At 37.0% G+C, this 24,430-nt stretch overlaps 2 protein-coding genes across 3 annotated transcripts; both read right to left on the bottom strand.

Moving 5' to 3' along the window:
• Nucleotides 1-3,178: 3,178 nt before the first annotated feature.
• Nucleotides 3,179-16,704, bottom strand: LOC127431891 (nucleolar and coiled-body phosphoprotein 1-like). 2 transcript variants are annotated; one of them, XM_051682522.1, is made up of 17 exons: nt 16,349-16,704; nt 14,296-14,339; nt 14,056-14,126; nt 13,816-13,937; nt 13,656-13,716; nt 13,316-13,517; nt 13,158-13,238; nt 10,925-11,083; nt 10,139-10,584; nt 9,313-9,699; nt 7,110-7,706; nt 6,427-7,033; nt 5,950-6,020; nt 5,696-5,857; nt 4,942-5,102; nt 4,116-4,206; nt 3,179-4,030 (listed from the first exon to the last, which is right to left on the bottom strand). In XM_051682522.1, exons 1-17 carry the CDS (start codon nt 16,355-16,357, stop codon nt 3,945-3,947), a joined length of 3,357 nt encoding a protein of 1,118 aa, XP_051538482.1. In that variant the 5' UTR covers nt 16,358-16,704; the 3' UTR covers nt 3,179-3,944. The 2 variants fall into 2 exon arrangements, with proteins under 2 accessions (XP_051538482.1, XP_051538483.1); XM_051682523.1 differs by lacking the exon at nt 13,158-13,238.
• Nucleotides 16,705-17,066: 362 nt separating this feature from the next.
• On the bottom strand, nt 17,067-24,426 carry LOC127431892 (uncharacterized). Its single transcript, XM_051682524.1, has 8 exons — nt 24,382-24,426; nt 24,195-24,248; nt 20,103-20,213; nt 19,875-19,988; nt 19,537-19,681; nt 19,272-19,414; nt 17,594-17,733; nt 17,067-17,504 (listed from the first exon to the last, which is right to left on the bottom strand). Exons 3-8 carry the CDS (start codon nt 20,135-20,137, stop codon nt 17,476-17,478), a joined length of 606 nt encoding a protein of 201 aa, XP_051538484.1. The 5' UTR covers nt 20,138-20,213; nt 24,195-24,248; nt 24,382-24,426; the 3' UTR covers nt 17,067-17,475.
• Between the last annotated feature and the right edge of the window lie 4 nt (nt 24,427-24,430).

Genomic DNA, 24,430 nt, shown 5'->3' with positions numbered 1-24,430 from the left:
ACTTGTCGGTGAATCGGCATAATGTGGCCAATCCTAGGGTTGTGGAACTCTTGGAAACAACATGCCAACTTCTCGTGTGATAATGCTGGTGTCGGACTGGTCAAGATTCTCTATCAAATAGAGTAATGTTTTGATAGCACCACAGAGTCCAGAGTTTTCTAGGAAACCAACATACATATAGTTGACTCAGCATGTTAAGCTAGGATAGGAGAACATATTTTAAACATCCACAAAACAAATGTAGGGTTAAAACTTAGGGTTAGGGTTGGGGAAAGTATCCATATTCATTGATTCATATGATTTGTAAAAAGAATTACATCCAAAGAACTGGAAGGATAATGTTAAAATTAAAAAAAAGGTACAAATTGAGAACCATTTTTTTATTATTCAATCAAGAAAATCAGGGTTCATTTGGATAACAAATTAGCCTCGTTAAGTGTCTGGCAGTTGGAATTTCCTTGATTTGTTTAATGCTGCCGAGTCTGCCATTTGACTTATAAGCAAACGCTTTAGTAAAATAGCCTTATTGTTTAGCTGAATTGATTTTAATGGGCTTAGTAGAAACTAACAGAAGTGTGTAGCACCAGGCATGTGGGTTTAGAGAAATATTCAACAATGGAAGGAAATTACCCTTAATAACTTTCGCTGCCAAATGGTGCTGTTCATAAAACCATCACATTATTGCATTAAGCACCTCTAAAAAAAAACCCGCAAATAAACAGATTCTATTCTGACATTCCAGTTCTTTGACTGGTCACATTGATGTACAAAAACAAGGAATGCACTCAAACCGTTAACTGAAGTTTCATAACTTAGTGATTGAGTTTTAAAATGCTGTGACTAACACAACAACGCATGAGCATTAACTTGTCTAACTGAAGGTAAATAGTGTGACATGACTTTGTAATGATGTTTTAAGAAAAATGTTGGGACTAGCACAGACTACTTTGCATTGGAAGACTATAAAAATACTCATCTAATTAATCTTTTCTACATATTTGCCAGAATTTGAACCTGATAAATACATGCACATCAAGAGGGAAAAAAGCAGTGTTGCTCCATTTTGGTGAAATGTGTTCTTTGGGGAGCTGTGATTTTTCTGTTACAGACTGCTCCTCATTTATAATTTACCCTCAGAGTTTAGGACTCTCTCAGTTGCCCTGTGTTCTGTACCCTTTTAGAGCTCTCAGATTCACTTAGCACCACAAATGTGAGAGTACAGTAATCAATGTTACCAAGCGAGGAAAAAAGGGTTGCAGTCTTTTAATGCTTTAAGCTCACAGTACCTCCAAAAGCTTATGAAGCTACTGAAGACTCACCAGCTTAGATATTTTCTTTTGACTGAAGGTAAACTGAAAGTTCCTCATACCTCAATTACATTTGATATCCATGTAGCACAGACCAACCAAGGATCTTCATGAAAATCACAGTCCAGACATAATTATAATTGTTGTTATTTTCACAATATTTTCACTGAAATAATTTTCCTAATCAGTATCTAAACATTCTTTTTGCAACATTGGACCTTAAAGTAATGCACATGTCCAAAACAGCATCCTCAAAGATGCAAGAGCAGTTACCCAGCATAGGGCCATAGAAGTGTTGCTGTTTACTTACATAATCAGCCAATCATGTGGCAGCAGTGCAATGCATAAAATCATGCAGATATGGGTCAGGAGCTTCAGTTAATATTCACTTCAACCATCAGAAGGAAAATGTTATCTCAGTTATTTCAACCGTGGCATGATTGTTGGTGCCAGACAGGCTGGATTGATTATTTCTGTAACTGCTGATCTCCTGGGATTTTCACGCACAACAGTCTTTAGAGTTTATTCAGAATGGTGCCAAAAACTAAAAACATCCAGTGAGAGGCAGTTCTGCAGACGGAAACACCTTGTTTATGAGAGAGATCAACGGAGAATGGTCAGACCGGTTGGAGCTGACAGAAAGTCTACAGTAACTCAGATAACCACTCTGTACAATTGCAATGAGCAAAATAGCATCTTAGAATGTACAACACGTCAAGCCTTGAGGCGGATGGGCTACAACAGCAGAAGACCACATGGGGCATTTTATTAGTACCATAGTGTTCCTAATAAAGTGCTCAGTGAGTGTAATTCAAATATCATTTTGGGTCTCTATGCATAGCTATTATCATGATACAATCTTGCTATTTTTATGCACCAAAAACAAGATACATACAAATGTAAACTTCCATACTCTTTGCCATTTTCTGGAAGCTCTTACTATTGAACACAGCGAATCATTCAAGAAGGGCTTGGTTTCACATATCTTTGGTCTCTAGGCAACATCAATCAGCTCAGTGATGGGCTTAATTGCAAGGCTCTCTTCATGCCTCTTCCTCAATTGTCCTCTAAGGGCCGAATGACTGAATCCACAGGTGGGCTGCTCGATAAAGAATTATTGATGTCTTTCGCTACTGTTATTTCACAGCACAATTCCGAATGAGAGGCTGCATATTGTAGATCTTCCTACATATCTGCTGGTGAGGCATTCACACTAAACTGTAACCTAATCTGCCATTATCCCGGTAGTAAATTTAAACATTTTTAACCCTACACTACAGGCTTGACTGGTCATAAAACAAAGTTTATAACAGCAAATTGCAACTTCAGTTCTCAGTCACTGGAATTGACCAAATTATTTTGCGGTAAACACCTTTTCTTTCTTTTTGTGTAGATTGGCTTGAAAACCACAGGAGAAATATGCTATCTTAAACAGTAATATGGCCAGTTTAATCACTTGATGTATTATCCTTATAAACAAGAAGTCTTTGTTATGAGTACCACACTTCTGTCAAATAATTTGAGCAGTACATAATTATTCAAAGACAAGCATGCAAGTCTTACCAAAGGGCTAAGTAGCCTAAAGTGTTAAGATTTGTTATGAAAAGCCAGTTTCAAAGTATTCAGTCTTTCATATTTTTCACGTTGTTTCCATTGCATTTCTGAGGTTTAAAGCATGTTTTATAATTAAATGATAGAGGCCTATACACATCACAAGGGGGGAAAATTGGTATGCAGCAGTGGATACCAGACTAGAAATATTTTTAAACTTTTTGACATACAAAAATGTGGCTGAAGGTGTTAAGCATTTGCAAATATAAATGACCTTAAATGTCATATCTTTTGAACAATAGAACTACATAACTAGCCTGAAAGGCTGTGAAATCTTTACTAAGGAAATTGACTTTACAAGAAAAGCAAATGTACAGTGAAATGCTGGTATCTGCAACTAATGTCTCTTTCAGAATGGGATGTAAAGGAATGGCAAGCTTTTCAAGTGGAAAAATTCAAATGACGTTTTCTTGCAGATCTATACATACAAACATTCCCCAAACAACTGAGCATAACAGGTTTGCGGTTCACATAAATATTTCATCAACAAAAGCAGCGAGACAGAAAAAGATCACATACATGTGATAACACTAGTCTAAATGTTACAGACTGTAAATTAGGCCATTACTAATAAACTGAAAGAGAGATTTTACTAGAAAAAACAACTAGTAATTCATTTTTTTTTTGCCCACAGTAATAGACATACACTACAGCCAATGTAAAATAATACAGGATCTGCTGACCCCTGCTGACAGCCTAGCAATTTGTTTAAAATTCCAAAACAGTTGCATTACAATGGGAAAATACAGGAGACAGAAATGTACATTTGTATTAATAAGATCTGTTTTGAAAAGCTTTTTACATAACACTTTCAAATTAATATTTTACAGATGTCATCACAAATAAGAAATATGATCCTTTCAATTTTGACAATTTACCTGAACCTATTTACACAAACGACTGCTTTTACGAGCTTTGCCAGTTAGCTACATTTGTATCTTCTTTTTAAAAAAAAAACACCTACAATTTTATTAAAAAAATTTAAACAGTTGGATATTTCAAATTAAAAAGGCCACATCATGTTAATCAGTTTGGTGTGATGTTTGACTGTGTTCTGTGGTAGATCAGTACAGCAGGCTCTTGACAGAGGTTATGGATGCTATACACTTGTCCTGTAATAAAGACAAATACACATTTAATTAAGGAATTTGAGAACAAAATTATGTGACATAAGTGATTAAAAAAAAGTTCACTCACCAGAGGGTATCATAAACACCTGTCCAGAATTGTAAATTGACTTGACACCATCAATATCAACACGCACACAACTTGAAATAATGCTGAATACCTTAATAAATAGAAAATCACAGAGTACGGTTAAAATTGTTATTTGTGACTGCATTAGATATCAAAAGTGACATCTACAAACAAATTATGTTACGTTTTCTCAGAACTAACATTTTTTTAGCCATTATTCTGTTTATTTTAAAACAACTGCTCCCAAGGTATATTTTTAATGGATGCAAGTTCCTCTCAAATTCACACAAGTATCCTTGAAGAGTACCCACAGGTGTAGTTTATCACATTTACTACAGACATGCTCCACAAACTTTGACAACCAGAATGTGTCCAAATCCTTTGTCTAAATTTTGAACAATGTATCTTGTTTTATCAATTGAAACTTATTTCTGTTAAATTTTTGCTTGAAATATATTAACTATAATTATTTCAAATAAATGCAAATATTAGTTTGACATTTTGATGATATATAATGCAAAGACATTCATACATTTTCAAGTGTGGCTTAAGTGTCCAAATACTTTTTGTTGCCACTGTATGTATAAATACGTACGGTTTGGGCTAAAGGCATGCAAAACGTTCTTCCATACTTAATTCTTATCAAAAAGGCCAACTTGGGATGAAGAGGAAGCAAAGGATAATACAGTAAACCAACTGACAGACAGGTAAGTTTGTGGCCATCTGGTAACCTTGGTTTTACAATTGTAATCTAAACACTGCCACAGGTCACCACTGCAGTTATGCAATTAGCTCAGAAATAACAAGAGAAACACTTTCTACTCACAGAAACAGTGTCAAGGTCCACCTGTGGGGGTTTCTTCATGAACGACCCCAGCAGAATCTTTCCATGAGAGAATGAGCCACTCTGAAGGTCAACCGCGTGGCCAATTGCTCGGCCTCCATGGGAATGCCAGTGAAAGTCATCGGGACTCACAACTCGCCCGTCTAGAAAGGAGAAAACATACTGCACATAAGTTATATGAAATAAGTCACAAAAGGTTGATGCTTAATGACATAGGCTAGCAAAACAAAGGTTGCAAGTTTATTCTCAAGTAGGGGCATTCCAGGAACTGGAGATTTAATGAGACCCTTTATACTGTTGTATTACTATCGTGCCCTTAAAGCATTCAACACAAGGCTATCTCAAGGGGAGTGTTCCTGTCATTTCTGTACTGTACATTACAACAGACAAAAACTGCGTTCTGCATCCCAAGTAATTTCAAGTGACAGAGATATTTTTAGCTTTTGAAGAAAATGTGAGTTGTTTCTACTAAAGCAAAACTTGCAACTACAATGTCGGAGTTGGCTTGACAACTTTCCAAGTGCTTTCTAAACCACTGCTAAGGTGTCGAGTGCTTTAGGGTGTTGCAAGGCAGTTGCTTACAGGCCCAAGTCAAAAGAGCTCACCCGCATACCTCTATGGATTCCTAGGTAGTCATTGATTTTGTAGATATGGCTTTGGTCCCTCCTTAAAAGTCTATGGAATTGGCATGTACAGTTGATATTTTTGTAGTTAATGCATTTGTACATGCGTTTACCTTTAGAGGCTGGGGGCCACAGGTGAGAGAACCACACATGCAGGTTGTTCCAGTCCTCCTCCTCTAAGATGATGGGTTGCAGTGGAGGACCGCAAAGATCACACTGGGCCAACACCCGAGGGATGTGTCGCACATGGGCAGTCACTCTGGACGACAGCAAGTCTAAAATTAATTGGAAATGAGTTTGTTAACCACGGATGATTTAAGATTCAAAATTACAAATGATGTTGTTACATCACACATCAAACACTCACCAATATCATCCTCCTCATCGTGTTGCTGAAGATCAATCATTGATGATGGCCCACTCCTTAAACCATTGTCACTAGAAAGGCGAAACAAAAACAATGTTGAGACAAAAGCAATATTTGTAATTTTATTTTTTAGTTTAATATTTTCATTAATCATTTCATGTTTCTATGTTCATAATTCCATATTTATAACAAATAATGCCTTAGTGCAGCATTAAAAAGTGTGTAAATGCACCTTTTTGTGACATTTATATGCCATTTTATGTGCATACGCCAAATATAGTATGGCCAATATAGTATACTTTAAAAGGCTACAATGTTTGACCGTATGCAAGACGTAACAGTGCATGAAAAAATTAAGCATACCCTAAACTTTAGATGCAGTTTCTTTGCCGCCTTCAAAGTGCATAGACAGCATTAGTAATGCAGTTTAACAATAACTGATTATTGCTCAAAGGGGTATTTTATAAATCAACTTACACATCAGATAATGTGTTGAGTCCACTGGATGCTCTGATGCTCTTTTCTTTTCTGGTCCCTGATGACTCCACAGTAACGCCACTGGTGAACCCAAAGGAGGCATGACTGTTTCCCTGCAGTTGATCATCACTGTGGGCCATATTCTCACTAGAGTGTTCTGACTGATCCTCAAGAGAGTGAAGGAGGTTTCTACGTCCCCGTTTTTGTCTCGTTTTTACAATGTTTTCAGCTTTATCGGAGGTGAAAATGGCATTCATTGAGGTTAAAGATCTTTTGATTGACTTTGGTGTGTTGATTATGTTTCTTTTTATGTTTTTGATGTAATTCTTTGTTTTCTGTGATTTGTTTTCTGTGATCCCCTTATTAAACACACCACTGAAAGAAGAATTTGGTGATTTGGACTTCTGTGGAGGGGGATTGTGAGGTTGTGGACCATCAGTTGCTTCCTCAGATGGTGGTGCTTCCCACCAGTTGGAAGGGGCTTTTCTTTGCCTTTTCTGTGGAACGTCATCTGGTACAGAACTCTCTGGCCTTCTAAGAGAAGATGGATTTTTCTGAGCAGTTCCAGTGTCTCGTGTGTAGACCTTGTCAAACACTCTATTCTCACCTGTTGTAACAATAACAAGTTCTAAGTACAAAAACATATATCAAAAGCAGTAAACACAGTCTGAAAATTAGTGTACCTGGTGTGATGTTGTGCTGTCTGTAAGGACTACACAATGCTGGACTAACTTGCTCAGCACTCTCATTCACACAAGCTTCTTGTCTGTCTTCTTCTAATTCCTCCCCAAACCCAGGAGTTGATGACGGAACTTGTTGCTGAGTGGTTGCAGATTTCCGTTTCCTTCGAACACCTGTTTTCTTAGACATTTTATGCTTTGCTCCAGTTTCAAGGCCATCACCATGAGCCATCACCTTTTCAACACTTTCCACTGCATTGTTAGTGACTGAAGTTTTTGGCTTCTTCAGATTCCCCTGGATAGGCCTGCAAGACTGTGTTTCTTCAGAATCAACAACAGCTGCTTGCTTTTCTGTTGTTTTCATACTGGTTTTCGGCTCTGATTGACACTCTGTGGTGCTTTCATCTTGGCTAGTAAGCCACCATTCTCCTGGAGGCTTCCTCCTCCTCTTGCACGTCACAGGACTATCTGAAGAAGTGTCAGGTGCAATTGCTGATGGATCCTTTGGTGTAGATTCCACTGTTTTTGTCTCTTTTTCCTTCAGTTTTTTTGCTGGAATCTTCAAAGCATCTTGCTTGGTTGAAGACTTTTTATTAACAGCTACATTGTAAAAATGTAACCAGAAAAGGTAGACAATTATTGGCGACACACAAAAATGTATAGGCTATGCTATTTAGTATCAAACACATTGAATAAGAATGTAAATTAGCTTAAAGGAGACCTATTATTGCCCTTTTTACAAGATGTAATATAAGTCTCAGGTGTCCCCAAAATGTGTCTGAAGTTTCAACTCAAAATACCCCACAGATCATTTATTATACCATGTTGTAAATGCCTCTTTTTAGGTGGAATCAAAAACACGCTGTTTTCGTGTGTCTCTTTAAATGCAAATGAGCTGCTGCTCCCCACCCCCTATTATTATACAGACAGTAAGCGTAAAAATAAGGACATAGCTCTGGTCTCAATGAATACAATCAGAGACAATGGTAACTTTAGCAGCATTAGCCGTGGAATCAGCTAACAAGCACATTCGGAAAGGCGATTTGCAAACATTCACAAAATATAAAGTGCGATACTAAAGCTGGAACACAAACAGTTAGTACTGATCCATGCTTGAGAATAAAAAATTTTGAAAATCCTGCTTTATATTTGTGGCAGCGGGGGCGTAGTCAAGCGCCCGTCCGGAGAGAGAGAAAGCAGTAAGGGCGCTTACACCTGAGCTAAATGATGTCTAACACCTGTCTCTAATTCCAGTGAGCTGGGGAGAGCAGCATATATATAGCCACGCCACCGTCAGAAGGAGAGAGAACGACACGTCAATCCAGTGTTGGCGTGTGTCCTGAATGTCAAAAAGCTGCATGTCTTTTAAGAAGTTTATGTTTATGGAGAGTTTTTGTTATTGGTGAAGCTATCTGAGTGAACCCAGGAAAACACTAGAGAGAGTGTACAGGCTGTGCAGAGGGCAGAAAATAAAAGCCTTACTTTGACAGTATCTGAGCTTCCCGACTCATCCTTTCCCATGCAACCTTCACAAACATTCACAAAGCAGTCCGGTGTAAAATGATTTGCACAAACATACACAAATTTTGGTATGTTTTGGGGCACATTTGCTTCAAAAACAAAACTTGTCCACTGTGTCTTCAGTGGCTCTGATGCCGGGAGTACATGAAGAATCTTATGTTCACTTTTACAGCCAACAACAGAACACTTACGATGCTTATGAAGCTGAGACAATATTCTTCTCACCGTAGCTGCTCCAGCGCGGAAAAAAAATGGTGGACTGTGTTTAGATCACTCAGGGGAGGATCTATGATAATAGGGTGGAGTCCGTCAACAGTCGTGGGCAAGGCCTGAAACCAATCACTTTGAGACACTGTTTTAGATTAATAGAAATATAAGAAAGAGGAGTGGGTGGAATTTTAACATTGTAGGGTGGTTGTGTACACACACTGCCGACTCACATTTATTTTCAAACACCATGTAAAAGTGAATTTAGCATAATAGGTCCCCTTTAAAAATTGCAAGTACTTGGATAGCACAATTCCCACAAATAATAATAATTGAAGAGTATGTGTAGGACTATGTGCAGCTCCAAAATCATATGTACGTCAACAATTTTGTCATGAGAGAAATCTCAGCTGGGATGGGTGTGTTAGATGCCAACACAACAAAATTCTACTTCTCATATATTGCCAGAGAAACTAACCTGTTCTTTGTGCCTTCTCTTGCTCATTAAGGGAAAGTGGAGCTTCACCAACGTCTTGTAGTTCACAAGCAGAATCTATCCGTTTTAACTCTTTTTGTTGTTTAGATGTCCGTCTATTTGTCTTAGAAACAGATTTCCCATTCCTGCTGTTTTTTCCATTTTTGTTTGATTTTACAGAGTTTGTGGTGTGAGAACCTGCTACAGCAATTACTTTGTTGGATTCCTTTTTTGCTTTCGACCCTGGTCTATCATGTTGAGAACTGGAGGATTTGTTTACATATCTAGGCACAGGTGGAACTGGAGTTTCGTGGCTGCCACCGGCATTGTTTCCATCTTTGTCGGACAGCTCATCAAGATCAGATGTTTTGCTCTTCGTATTTCGTTTTCCTATAACCATCACATAACAGTATGTAAAAGAATATAAATGTTTTGCCTCACCAATCAAAGTTTGGGCACACTTGACTTAATGTATGTTATGCATGAGCTAAAGATTTACGTTTAAATAATTGAGATTATAAAATTATTACAAGAAATTAAGAAGCTAAAATAAAAGATATCTGATATAAAATATAAGTGTTGGTTTGTTTAGCACTATTCTTTACTAATTCCCATACTTCCATTTGTGTTAACAGTTTTGATGACTTTACAATTATTCTAAAAGGTATAGAATATAAGTAAAGAATAAGAAGGTGTGTCCACACTTTTGACAGGTTAGTGTTAATGTAAAATGATGTCTATAATTCCCAATTTAGGAAAAATTTATTACTAGAGTGAATAATACATTTTAATACAACTTCAATCTAAGATCTGGCAGATTTGCATGTACCTGATGAATCCACAACTTTGTTTCCCTGTACAGTTTGAGAGGAACTCTGATCACAAATCCTGTCCTCTCGTCCTTGGGTTACAGGGTCTGGTCTGTCCTCTAAACCATCATGCGGCACCAGTTCTTTGCTGTTCTTTTTTGAAGCCCTTCTACGTTTTCCTTTGGGTTTTTGCTTATCAGAATCAATTTGCACTTGGTTTCTTTTAGAATCTGGGCCCTGCTGATTATTTGTATCTTCTTCACTCTGTAAAAGCTGATCTGCAGAGTGCGGTTCTGCAGGAACACTATCCTTTGCAGAGTCTGCTGCGACAGGTCTTTTGCTCCTGCTGACCTCTGGCTTGCGAGGGATCATAAAAAGAATAGGAGCCTCATCGTCCAGGATCATGAAGTCCTCCTCAAAATCTACAGGCAGAGGAGCTGGAGCTGCTGCTGCTGGTTTCCTGGAACTTAACATTGGAGATGTGTTATACTTTGGCATACAGTGTGAGACTACAGACATTCACGACAGACATTCCATGCATGCATAAACAAATATGTGATTTCAATTATTCATAGAAGCTTTTTAAGGAAATGTAAGAAAATTATAAACAATTGAGCATGAGCTGTTATTTCGGGCTAGTCCTGATCAGAGAAATGTGCCACAATGTTTACATTTTTCGGGGGAAATCAACGATGAGTGGCTTACTTATAGTTGTCTCTGCACATTAAACTGAGATAGAAGGTATTTTACCATTGACAAAATTACACACATCACATTTAACATCAGAGGCTCACATTTAAACTCACCATGAAGACTTGGGCATCAAGGCCTTTTTAATCTTGTGCTGGAAAGACAATCTTTTCTCAGAATCCTCTGCCATCTGGTCCTTGCTTTGCTGAGTCTTCCCAAGTTGTTGTTCATTCTTCTGAACCAAAGCAGGAGACAGTCGACTTGGATCTTTATCCCTTTTTAAAAAAGTTAAAAAAGTATGTTTAAACTCTAACTTATACATAAATGAAAATATACAAGGTACATATAAATGGTATATAAATAAATGCAGCTGCTATAAGTCAAAGTATTGTATAATTTAGTGGCAAGAAAAAGTTATCTGGTTTTCTGCATTAATTGGTCATACAAGGTGATCTCATCTTCAAAGTCACAAGTATAGACAAAACACAATGTGCTTAAGCTAACAACACAAACACAAAAGTTATAATCTTTCATGTCTTTACTGAACAGATGCCATTAAACATTCACAGTGCTGTGGAAAAAAGTAAGTGTACCCCTAGTCTAATGACCTCAACAAAAGCTAATTAGAGTCAGTTGGATGGCAAACCTGGCATCCAATTAATGAAACCAGATTGGAGGTGTGGGTTAGAGCAACTTTGACTTATAAAAAGCACTCAAAACAATTTTTAGTTTGCTATTCACAAGAAGCATCTGCTGACGTGGACCATGCCTTGCAAAAAAGAGATCTCAGAAGACCTACGATCAAGAATTGTTGCAGTTATCTCAAAGAGCTTAGATATTCATCTGTCCACAGTTAGACAAACTGTCTATAAATGGAGACATTTTAGTACTATGGCTACTCTCCCTAGAAGTGGTCGTCCAGCCAAGCTGGCACAAAGGGCAAACCGCAGTATGCTCAATGAGTTAAAAAAAAAAAAAAACCTAGAGTTAAAGCTAAAGACTTGAAGGAAGGGGCCTGGGTAGCTCAGTGGTAATGACACTGGCTACCACCTCTGGGGTTCGCTAGTTCGAATCCCAGGGCGTGCTGAGTGACTCCAGCCAGGTCTCCTAAGCAACCAAATTGGCCCGGTTGCTAGGGAGGGTAGAGTCACATGGGGAAACCTCCTCGTGATCGCTATAATGTGGTTCGTTCTCGGTGGGGTGTGTGGTTGCCGCGGTGGATGGCGTGAAGCCTCCACACGCGCTATGTCTCCGTGGCAACGCGCTCAACAAGCCGACGCGGCGGCAACTGGGATTCGTCCTCCGCCACCCGGACTGAGGCGAATTGCTATGCGACCACGAGGACTTAAAAGCACATTGGGAATTGGCCATTCCAAATTGGGAGAAAAAGGGGAAAAATCCAAAAAAAAAAAAAAAAAGACGAAGGAATCGATGGAACTGGTTAACATCTCTGTTCATGAGTCTACTATACAGAACTATACTATCCATGGAAGGACACCACGAAGGAAGGGAAGAGAAAAATGAATTCTCAAGTTTATCAAGATACCCTACAGGATAATGTCAGGGTGGCTGTGTGCCAGCTGAAGCAGAACAATGACCCTAAACAATTAATTAAATTCACTACGCTACAGAATGGCTTCAATAAAAAGAAAATCAACCTATTGGTGTGGCCCTGTCAATGCCCAGACCTTAACCCAATAAAGATGCGGTGGAATGACCTCAAGAGAGCCGTTCACACCAGACATCCTAAGAATATGGCTGATCTGAAGCAGTTCTGTAAGGAAAAATGGACCAAAATTCTTTCTGAACGTTGTGCAGGTTTAATTCGCAGCTACCGGAAACGCTTAGTTGAGGTTATAGCTGCCAAATGAGGATCGACCAGCTATTAGGTTCACTTACTTTTTACACAGCACCGTGATTGTTTAATGGGATGTTCAATAAATACATGATTTTAATTGTTTGTGTGTTGTTAGCTTAAGCACATTGTGTTTGTCTATACTTGAGACCTGAAGATGAGATCACATTTCATGAACAAATTAATGCAGAAAACCAGCTAATTCCAAAGGGTTCACATACTTTTTCTAACCACTGTAGGTGGACCTACTGTTCATAATGTAATCCTTAATGGAGAGAACAATTAAATATTTAGTCTCAGTTGATAGCACTGGAAATTGCAACAATGAAAACATTTTGTTTCCTAACATTAGTAAATCTTCATGTCTTCATGCTGAAAAAGCAAAGATTAGGTGATGTTAAATATAAATACACTTATAACAGAAATATAAATGGATGCAAATTAAATGTATAGTTCACACTTTTTTTTTTTATTGTTATACTATAATAACTGACCATGATGAGGAACCAGCATTTGGTTTAGTGGCTTTTCTAAGCTTGAGCCTTTTTGGTGGCAACGTCAGAGACCCACTATCCCTTCAGAGCAAAGAAAATTATGAGACAATTATGCAATAAAATAAAAACAGTCCTCAGACTTTCAGTACTATTCTTACCCACTGAAGGATTCCTTCACTGGTTCTGACTGCTGAGTGCAGGGCAGCTTGCTCAGGTCTCCTCCAATAGGCTCCTCATCTTCAACTCCAAAGAGCAGAGGGTCAGCCACAAGCCTTACTCCATCTACTGCTTCACCTCCCCCTGTTTCCATTTCAATAGGGCTGGACGTCTTAATGGGATCAATCTCTTTAAATGGACTCTCTTTGTAAGAAATTAAGGAAATATGACAATGATTCCAAGCCCCAGACATGGGATGAGACTTTTTTTTTTTAAAACAATACACACCAATTCTACTATCACAGACAGTGCAGTTAAAACAGATTAAAGATAGCTTGTTACCTTTATCAATTATGTCACCCGCTTGAATACCATTTTCTTGGATCAAAGCATCCTTGCATACCTGAGAATAAGAGTCATGTGATTAACTTCATGTAATTAATAAGATCACATTGTGGTGCTGAGAACAGAAATCTGTCCCAATAAATCATGCCCTATGCACCTGTTTAGATGGAGTCTTCATCTGATCTGCATTAGATGAACACCTGCTTTCCTTGATCTCAATTTCACCAGTGCTCTTGGGCAATGGAGAAAGCAGAGACAAACCCAGGTCAGAGTCAACATCTACCAACAAAAACAGAGAATATGAATTTACACAACAAATAACATATGCAATTAAAAATGAAACAAATAAATGTTGGCGGGAGAGGTAGCAGGGAGAAGAATATAAAAATATAATTACCAATGTCATCGAATAAATTGTCAATGCCACGCAGGGAAAAGACATCTTTTATCCTAAGATTAGACTTGCCTCTGAAAAGCAGCAGCAACATATTCCCATCTGAAAAGTGCCTCATGCTTGAGCTAGTTAAGATATTAACTTTTAAATCAAGTCAGATTAAACAATCATAAGCATGATCTACTACAAGACTACTGACATGCACAGGTTACATTAAAGTTTTGAAAATGCAACATCACTTACTTTTCCTCTCCTTGGAGATAGTGCAGTTTCTTTTTGGCCTTGCCCTGAAATAATTGATTAAATAAGTAGTCACATTGAGAATTGTATATTTTGACCTCCATTCCAGGGCAAAAGCCAATTACATACACCTATATTTAATCGTTTAAATAATGTCTGTCATAAAAACTTGTTTTTGAGAAAGAAAGAAAAAAGACTCTGAAGACTCCAAACCATTTTTGTCAGTTTGACAGAATTAGGAGATTTATTCAAACATAGGCTACATTAAATAATTTATAGACATCAATCACAGGTAACTAAAAATATAATGCATATATATATATATATATATATAATATTCTGCATATATTAATAGTGTATTTATAATTTTAGCAATATGCTCCTCTTTTCTAGCTAAGTAATGAGCTAAGGACATTATAGGCCTAAATTTCCTGTGGTAAACAAAGTTAGGAGACATTTATTAGTTTTTTATAATTAGTAGTGGTATTCTATGTTAGTATATATATATAGTTAGTAGTAGAGGTCGACCGATATATCGGTTCTGGAACTATCGGTTATCGGCATAATTCCGCACCGATAGTTTTTCCCCGTTGCGTCCAGTGCTGGAGCGGCTGGGAAGGGTCCGCTGTCGTTGTATAGTATGAGAGTGGCCTCTAGAGGCAAAATAAAAACTATCACTTTACTGATGCCTTGTGATGTTTGCATTGACACGTGAGACTACACTCTGCATGTAGCGGAACACTTCAGATGCGGATTTAAAACATCAACAACGAAACGGTATGTATACAGTACACCAGTCTGTTGTGTTCCATCTGTTTGAACAGCCCCTGACTTGGGCTCATAGTATGAGCTGCTTCTCCACCGAGTTCAGCCAAATACCACTGCTATCTGTGAATATTGCTACTCTACATACAACTGTACTGAATAAAAAAACAATGTGGTATTTCACTGTTATTATGAAGCTTGAATCTGGAGGAATCAGTGCAAGTGTAATACCATGTGAACTGTCCATTGAAGCATTTTCCCCCCTCATTTTACTTTTGACTAAACATTTGAGAATATGGGCCGACTAAAACTTTTTATTTATTTAATGCACATTATTTGAAAATGAAATGCTTTTTTTTTAACAGCCAGGATAGGAATGTTCTATGCAATAATATAACGGTGCTCAATGGTTTATGTATTTATTGCGCCCTCTTGTGGACCAAGTAAACAACGTCAATTTAAAAATCAGCTGACTTTAAAATTAGAATATTAGTTCAAATATATATAAATATTTATTTCATTTAAAAAAGTACAATACATTTTCATGGTTCAGTCAGTACTGTTTATTTTTGTAATAAAGTTCAGCACTATTTTACTTTGAGTGTTATTTTTCATTCAGTATCAATTTTAAAAACTATCGGATGATTAATCGGTTATTGGCAGGTACTGCCCAACTTAGTTATCGGTATCAGTAAAATCCACTAAAAGTAGACCTCTAATTAGTAGTAATGTACAGTAAAATAATAATATTAATAAATACATGAATATTTCAATCCAATGTATTTCGTATGTAGTTTAAAACTAGATATAGATTTATTTATTTATTATTACTTTTGTAAAGGAACACCAATGTTTGGTAATGCCTTAAGGATACTATTGTTTTGTTTTGAAAATGATTACAACGTGAAAAAAATTATTACATTTTTAATTAAACTGTTTTTCGTGAGTTCATAATGTAACACATTTCTCTTATTGTAATAACCCATTACATTTTGCGCGCCATAATAATGTAATACTTATTACCTTTTGAGAAAATTGTTACATTTATGAACATGTATAACATTTAACTTGTTACAACATGTGCAGTTATTACATTATGAGTTGCTATATATACTAAAAAAACAAGTGCAAATTTCCCTTGTGTTGGTACAAAATTTATAAACACATTTTGTTTTTCGTTATAGCTCTCTGAACTGTTACTGGTTTTGACAGTCTACTTGCGGCTCAAACTGTGGCTACAAACAGCAGTCATTTCAGTTCTACAAGTTTACCCAGTAACTGCCGTACAGACCTGCGGCATTGTGTTACGCTCCACACCGAGGTTCGAGAGACTGTGTGTCCGCCAGTGAAGCTCACAAGCCCGCAGACAGGTTCCCGATGCTCCGCTGCAGTCTCAACATGCCCGCTATTGTTAGCAGACCGCCATTCGTCGATTACTTTACACTCTTATTTGCTTACATATTTTTGAAATCTTGATTCTGTTATGCTCCTTTTGCATTTAAGAATGTCTTAAGTCCAAAACAATACCGAAAGGAAGTCTTAAAATGTTTATATCCGAAAGAAACATTAATATCTACTATATAATCAGCCACTGTATTTGGCCTACAACAACACGAATTATCCCGCCCAATCTTATTCCGCTGCAAAAGGAAGACAACAGTTGTATGTTGCCACCTAGTGTCACGGAGCGTAACTTAATTCTCACAGCCACACATATTAGGGCCCAATCTAATAAAGTTTCAAAAAAGTTTTTTTCGCTTTAAAATAATAAATTCAAATAATATGGTTGTTTGTTCCATTTGTTTTGCTTTAAATTCTTTTAATGGAAATATACATTTGATAACTTGGGAAGGGGGGTGGGGGGTGGGGGGTGGGGGGGGTATTTTAATATTTAATAAAATATTTTAATGAAATTATTTTTTATTGCTGAGAACATTTGAAGTTCATGGCAATTGTTTCATTCCATCAAATTTATGTACAGATATATGAGTTGTTATTACACAGTAGCCAATACAGAAAATACTGCTTAAACAAATTGATAAACAGTAAATAGATGGACAGTCACTCTAGGAAGTACTCTCGCACTCTATTAACACTATAGTTACATTTAGTTAGGACTCAGCACTCCTTACAAACTCACCCTCTTGACTTCCCCTCTCAAACTATGACCTTGCCCTCCCATGTACACATATTCTCTGATTGCTATGCCTTGTGACCCATGTGAGCTTTATGATTTTATTGCTGAATGTAAAAAATGTTTTTTAACGTAAACATCACTTTTTTATATTGGTTGTGTATTTTATTTATTTTTTTCAAATTATGTTAAAGTGTGGTGTTTTTTTTTTTTTTGACAGAGTTAGTGGAGAGGAGACAGGAAATGACAGGTGAGAATAGTGGGAATGGGATCAGGAAAGGAACTCACGAGCCGGGACTCGAACACGCGTCACCTGCGATGCATCAACACCAACACGTCATGAGCGCAACCCATTAGGTTAAGCAACATTATTTATATTTTCCAGCAATTGTTCTTGCTCACCTAAGAAAATGCCATTGCTGCTTGGATCTGCAGTGTCAAAGTTTTTTGTCATGTTTCTGCTCAGATCCACAATGAGGACAGGGTAGACTGTCAGAATGTATCGCAGGTGCTTTTCAAACACAAAGTTCTCAGCAATAAACCTGTAAAATTGATCATGCATTAGCATCACAACATTATCACAACAATAATGTCTCTCAACAGCTTTCATTTAAAGGTGCAATATGTAAAATTTTTCATGTAATATTCGCCTTTTTTTGCCAATGTGTGAACAGCTTGTAACACAACTTAAAAAATGAGCCCTTCCCGGACTTCCTAGGTTGCCTATTAAAGCCTGTAGACTGATTTTCATGCGAAGGGAGCAGGTCGCTTTTGCCGGGAAAATCCAAAGGATGTGAAGTTTATGCACGCTCCCAAGAGCCTTGCCTCAGACAGTAGTATCTCTTCCGCTATTCAACAGCGACAACAACAAACTTCAACACTAGGTAACGTTATCTTAGAGATGGAATCCAGCAAACATCCAGCTCCCAGCACAACACCAACTCCTACACAAACTCAGAGTAAGCCAAAAAAAACAAAAACTAGAGTGAACATCGGCAGGGCATATGATTCCTGGAGGGACCTTCGTTCGGTTTTGGGGATCAAAACCGACCATGAATTGGCGTTCTTCTTATTGGACAGGTAAGCTTACAAAACTGCAAAGCATGTGAAATATAGTGCCATAAGGATTGATCTGTGTAATTTTAGCTAACTTGATCTTGCCTGCTATCGCTGACGAGTTGCAAGTTACCTTGCTTCATAACCTTCAAATTTCAACGATCTCCTCTTTATACTAAAAGTCAGGTTAACGTCGATGTTAATCTGTAAATATTCAGCAAGGTAAACTACAATAATACATGAAATGAATGCTACAATGTTTAAGATAATGCAAAAAAGCTCCATTCATTAGTGTAATGTAACTTGGTTATACAGAAAATATATACATTCTATTATTATAAAACAATAGCGCATCGATATATCAAAATGACAGTTGTGATGGAATCACATCAATACTGAATTGTGTCAACATATTTATAATGTACAGTCTATTTTATAAACAGCTACTGTCATCATCCACCAAATTTAGCTAACAGCTATTGATAAAGCTGGCTAGCTAGCTAACGGCGGCATAGGCTATCGTATAAATGCAGTCAATGTATTAAAGCAAAAAAAAAGTGATTACTTCAAACTACAGTCTCACATAGTCAGACCTATATCCACACTTTGTTTTAGTCCTGTTCCAGCACTGGAGAGTCAAATATAATATGCAGTCTCAAAGTTTGTAGTAAAACAATCATAACTGTGTAATTTAATTATGCTACCTCATCTGTCAGCATGATGCCGGTGAATCACGTTCAGCCTCTTTGTACGTTACGTCATTGTTTTGGCCGATGCTCGCGTCCCTATGGAGTGTGTGCACCAGCGTGAGCATGAGCAACAGGTAGCTGGCTGCAGTTCACTTAACGACCACAGGTGTCATTAATAACAAGGGTTTCTGAATCTTACATACTGCACCTTTAATATAATTATTTCTTTCCAATTCAATTTATTTGAACAAGGCTTTTCAAAATACATACTGTTCCAAAACAGTTTTATGAATAAAAGTGCCTCACAAATCTCATGTAGAATCCCAGGCACTTACCAAGCACTGACTTCACCCAAAAGAATTGAGAGAGAAACGGTTCCTGCATCTGATCTGGTCATTCCCGCATCATAATTTAGCACAATAGTGAAGTTGATCAGGGTGGCAACAGCTGTCCATGTGGTGTATGTTGCAATGGCATTCTGAACATGCAAAATTAGATGTGAAAGGCTTTCAATTCATGTAAACACAGCACTGTTCAGACATCAAAATGGAAAAATTCAAAGATAAGGTATAGTATGGCAATATTTAAATGGTATCTCACCAGCATTCGCATGCACCAGAGGTCTACTTTGTGATATTTGTTTAACCAGGCTTCATATTCTTTGAGGCCATAGCAGGAAAAAAATATAACCAAGTAGTTTGTGAAGGCGATTAAGGCAAGGAAAATCAATGAAGCAATGATCACCCTGTAAAAGAGTAACTATAAGTATTTTGAGTGCATAGTATTAGCATTCTGTCATTAAAAATCAGTGTAACTACAGGCACTTTTTCCTCAAAATCCAGGAAACTGCATTTAGCAATTTTGCATTTTTAATAGTTATTATATGAATAAAGATCAATCAGACTTCTCTTAAAAAAAGTTTATAGGCCTAAACATACTCTCTGTCCCACAGAAGGAGCCAGCCTATATTCAGTAGCATGTTAAAAATCCAGCTGATGAAGAATCCATTTGGCAACACAGCAGGACTGCAGTACATTGGACAACAAGCAGTCCTGCGGAAACAACAAACGTGTTCATTAACAGCAGTATGTTCCTCATCAGAAATCACATTTCATTCCACATGTCTGAACTAAGGTTAAGAATTTGATTAGAAGTTGAATGCATACCTCTTGCATGTGGTGGAGAGGATGTATACATGCATGAGGGTTAGCCATGTGTAGATCACCCCTCAGATTGAGAAGGTCCATCCCGAGGGTGTGATATCTATAGAAAAGGACCTGAGAGGGGGAACAAACAAGACCTTAGCAATCTATTTGCCAAAAAAAATTAAACAATAATAATAATAATAATAATATATTTAATGCAAATAAATCATATTTTAGATATCCAGTATCTAAAAATACTAAGTATTTAGGAAAGCTCATTGTGTTTCCTGGAAATATTCTGCAGTTTATCTGCTCTACATACCAACCCCTGGTCTAGCAAGTATATTACATACGATGCTGATGATGAACATGACAAGAGACAGGACTATGAGTGTTAAACGGGCAGTGCAGTGATCTCCCATTGTGAACAGCTTTAAAAAAATAAAAAAATAAAAAATAATAATAATTATGCTTGCAGTAATCTGAAAATATTTATTTGCTCTGCACAGAAGCACACTCACACATACATTCCTAGTGGTAGAAGTAATTAACAGCCCAGGCTGATGTTGGAGCAATAAGTCCCCGTGCTGGCATAACAGAGCCTCTGATTGGGCCAGTGATAGCCAATTGTCGAGGTAGTTCAAAATGCTTACAGCGCTCAGTTTCAGAGAGGTGAGTGCCACATTGATGCACTTTGTGAAGATGCGAAGAGCTAGGGACAGACCATATGGTATTACAGTTCTAAACAATCTCTTTCTTATTTTCTGTGAGGAGATTCGGACTTTTCTGCACACCGCACAGCACACCTCATTTATAAATTGGACTGTGGATGACAGGACACCATTGGTGAAATATGACCCTTTTGGTGTTCCATATTGGAGCGTGTAGCATTGCAGTTCTAAACAATCCCTATTGTGCTCTCTGCGAGGAGACTGTGAATTTTCTGCACACTACACCATCACACCCCATTTTTAGGGACTGCGGATGATGGGACACCATTGGTGAAATATGACCTTTTTGGCATTCCAAATTGGAGCATGTAGCAGAATGTGTGTGCAACTCATGCAATGAGTGCATTGCTCTTTTGTGAGAACGTTCTTAATGAACGCAATACACAGAAACAACATTTTGAGTAATATCCCGGTCCCGGAGGAAGGAAAATAATTAGGATGTCACAGACCACACACGCTGCAAAGTTTCGGGAATTACATCCGCATATAAATGCGGGATTCACTCTTGCAATGATTGACATATTGATAACCATAGCATTGTTTATTCCTGAATAAAGCAGCCTTTTTGACTGAAATGGTTCTGCTGACTGACTCACTCATAACAGTCCGTTGACGCCACCTACTGACGGTAACAATGTAACTGCACTGAAGTTGTTGAAAAATCCTCACCAACACTAACACAGACTGTCACAATGTATATTTTTAATATCTAATAAACTAGTTTCATGCATTTAAACAAGTCTTTTGAAACAAACATTATTATCACAAAGTGTCACATCAATCATCCAGTTGTTTTTAGGGTAGTAAATACTCCATTGGTAAATAATGCTAGAATTATTCTGTTGAATGTACACTACTGTTCAAAAGTCTCTTCTGCTCACCAATCCTGCATTGATTTGATCCAAAATAATGTTGTGAAATATTATTACAATTTAAAATAATAATAATAATACAATAGTAAAATGTTATTTATTCCAGTGATCAAAACTGATTTTTCAGCATCATTACTCTAGTCTTCAGTGTCACATGATCCTTCAGAAATCATTCTTATATGCTGATTTAATGCTCAAGAAACATTTCTGATTATTATCAATGTTGAAAACAGTTGTGTACAGTTTATTTATTTATTTATTCATCTTTGATGAATAGAAAGTTCAAAAGAACAACATTTATCTGAAATAGAAAGCTTTTGTAACATTATACACTATCGTTCAAAAGTTTGGGGTTAGTAAGATTTTTTTTTTTTTTTTTTGGGGGGGGGGGAGAAATTAAAGAAATTAATACTTTTATTCAGCAAGGATGCATTAAATTGATCAAAAGTGACAGTAAAGACATTTATAATGTTTGTCCAGTTGTCCTGCACTCTTTGAATAAAGCTCCCGCACCTGGGTTCATACCTAATCTCCTCTCTATAGTATCATTACAGCCTGAAAGTATTTTGCCATCCTTTTGCTACTGTTTAAGTAATAAAAAAATGGTCCTTATTCAGGTCCATTTGAAGTTACTGACTGCTCCTTATCACTGCTTTCTGAGACATTATGAAATAATTATTCCTGTGCCACTGCTGTTTTTGAGACATTTCATTGTATTTTGAAGTCACATGCTTTTACGGGTCTTCAAGTGCCTTATATGTAGTCCCCTGGTATATTTTCTATAGTTGCCCTTTTGGGTCTGCTGCTTTGTCACCCTCTAAATCCAGTATTACTTGGAGTAAGCCATTTAAACGAAGAATAGTAGCTTATCTCTCTTTGTTATATAACATTGGACTGAAAATGTATATATTTTTTTATTCTTTATCAACACAAAAGCCTGTTATTTTATGTAAGCCTGTTTTTAATAAATAGTATATAGTTATGCATATTATGATCAAATAAATATATTGTATCCTTTGGCATTATTTCCATGATGAGCAAGTCCCTCACATCTAAGCTCCCAGAAGGGTGTATAGTTAGTTTAGGTTCGATATTTTTTTGGATATTCGGTTTCTTGTACTGGCGCTCTCTGCCGGCGGCAAGTTTGCAAAGATTTCGCACACTTGGCTTGATGTTATGGTAAATAAATATAAATGGTACATACCTATAATATACAGACATAAAACACTGCACTCAGAACTGTCAGTTGGTGTGGCTGCAAAATTATGACTGAAAATGCTCCGATGCAATTTCATTGCTTAGCATCGTCTGAACATTCCACTCACTATTAAACACAGGCGGTGTCCAATCACTCATTCAGTTAATATGCAAGTTAAACATAAAACATTAAAAGTACACTTTCACATTCCAAAGGTTGTAGTAAGTTCCCAGTGGATAGACTGATATATTACAGATGAGATGTTTACAGTAAGTCCAATAATGAGTACAGTATTAGATTATTTTAGGATAAACAAAAAACAAAAACAAAAAAATTCCTGATATTTTTATTTTCACATTCCAACGGTTGTAGTAACTTCCCAGTGTATAGACTGACTAACTGTAAAAATCTCACCTGTAGTAAGTCAGTCTGCCCACTGGGAACTTACTACAATTTTTTTTTTCTTTTTTTTCATAATATAAGTGAATACTGTACATTCATCTGCACAGTCTATGGCGTGCTACAAAACCTGTGAAAATTATCATCATTATTTTGGTTTGTTTGTTTTATTTTTTAAATAACATTTTTATTTTTTTTTTTATGATAGAACATGCAAGTCAATAATCAAATAAATGACTGCTCTGACGCCAGTGACGTTTTAGTTGTGGGTGGAGTTTTCAGATGGTCCCTTACGCACAACAGGCGAATAACCAACAAATATCGAACCTAAAACAAACTTTACCCCCCAGTTAAACGTAAGCCTATGTCTTTACAATCGAGGCATATGCTTCAATAGTCTTATGAATGTATGGTTTTCGTCATCTTATTTAAAACAATGCCTTTTCAAACCGGAGCAACGTCAAAGACAGCAGGTTTATATGTAGGGCTGTCTGATAAATCTGACTATTTGATGAGAGAGATAGCTCAGCTGCAATAAACGTGGTGAGTTTTGAAGAATAACTGGTAAAGAATTTAATATTAACTGAGATGAATTCATTTAAACAATTAAACAGCAGAGAACTTTTATTCTGCCTCACAGCAATGGAGGAAGATGACGGTGCACGTTGACCAATCAGAAGGAAGGGGCGTCTCAGATCCACCCATAAGTGTAAATAAAATATTCAAGCCATATATTAGTGACATCACCAGTGTCCCGTGGCTATTTTTATAATTTCCTATTTTTAACTTGTGCATTAAATCGAAATTACGAAAAACAAGTCATTATTTGTTTTTAATATTGGTTTTGTAAACTAATAATGAAATAAGTCGTTTTTTTGCTGAGGAGGGACTGGTCTAGGAAGGATACACTTACTATGCTGCAGACTTCCGATTGAGAAGCGCTTGATGATTAAACCTTTTTCACCATCTGAAAAAGTGATCAAAATATGAACACAACCAAATGGCCAAAAATATATATATTAAAAGCATCCGTGTAAAAAGTAAACAATCATATTTACAAATAAATGCCATATAATTAACGACACATAAAAATAAACTACCGTGTAAGTCGCTACTGAAACACTTCAACTCTATTTGGTCTGTCCCATA

Source organism: Myxocyprinus asiaticus, chromosome 41 (genome assembly GCF_019703515.2).
Source record: "Myxocyprinus asiaticus isolate MX2 ecotype Aquarium Trade chromosome 41, UBuf_Myxa_2, whole genome shotgun sequence".
NCBI classification, from domain to species: Eukaryota; Metazoa; Chordata; class Actinopteri; order Cypriniformes; family Catostomidae; genus Myxocyprinus; species Myxocyprinus asiaticus.
This window is presented reverse-complemented; position numbering and strand designations above follow the sequence as displayed.

Bases quoted from the DNA above. Each gene is read 5' to 3' on its own strand.
- LOC127431892 (XM_051682524.1), bottom strand. From the start codon at position 20,137: ATGCATGTATACATCCTCTCCACCACATGCAAGAG. The intron at 19,989-20,102 runs GTATGCATTCAA...TTGTTTCCGCAG, and splicing joins CTCTCCACCACATGCAAGAG to GACTGCTTGTTGTCCAATGT. The intron at 17,505-17,593 runs GTGAGCAAGAAC...GATGCATCGCAG, and splicing joins CAGCAATGGCATTTTCTTAG to GTGACGCGTGTTCGAGTCCC.
- LOC127431891 (XM_051682522.1), bottom strand. The intron at 13,239-13,315 runs GTAAGAATAGTA...TTTGCTCTGAAG, and splicing joins GTGAAGGAATCCTTCAGTGG to GGATAGTGGGTCTCTGACGT. The intron at 5,858-5,949 runs GTGAGTGTTTGA...AATTAATTTTAG, and splicing joins CGATGAGGAGGATGATATTG to ACTTGCTGTCGTCCAGAGTG.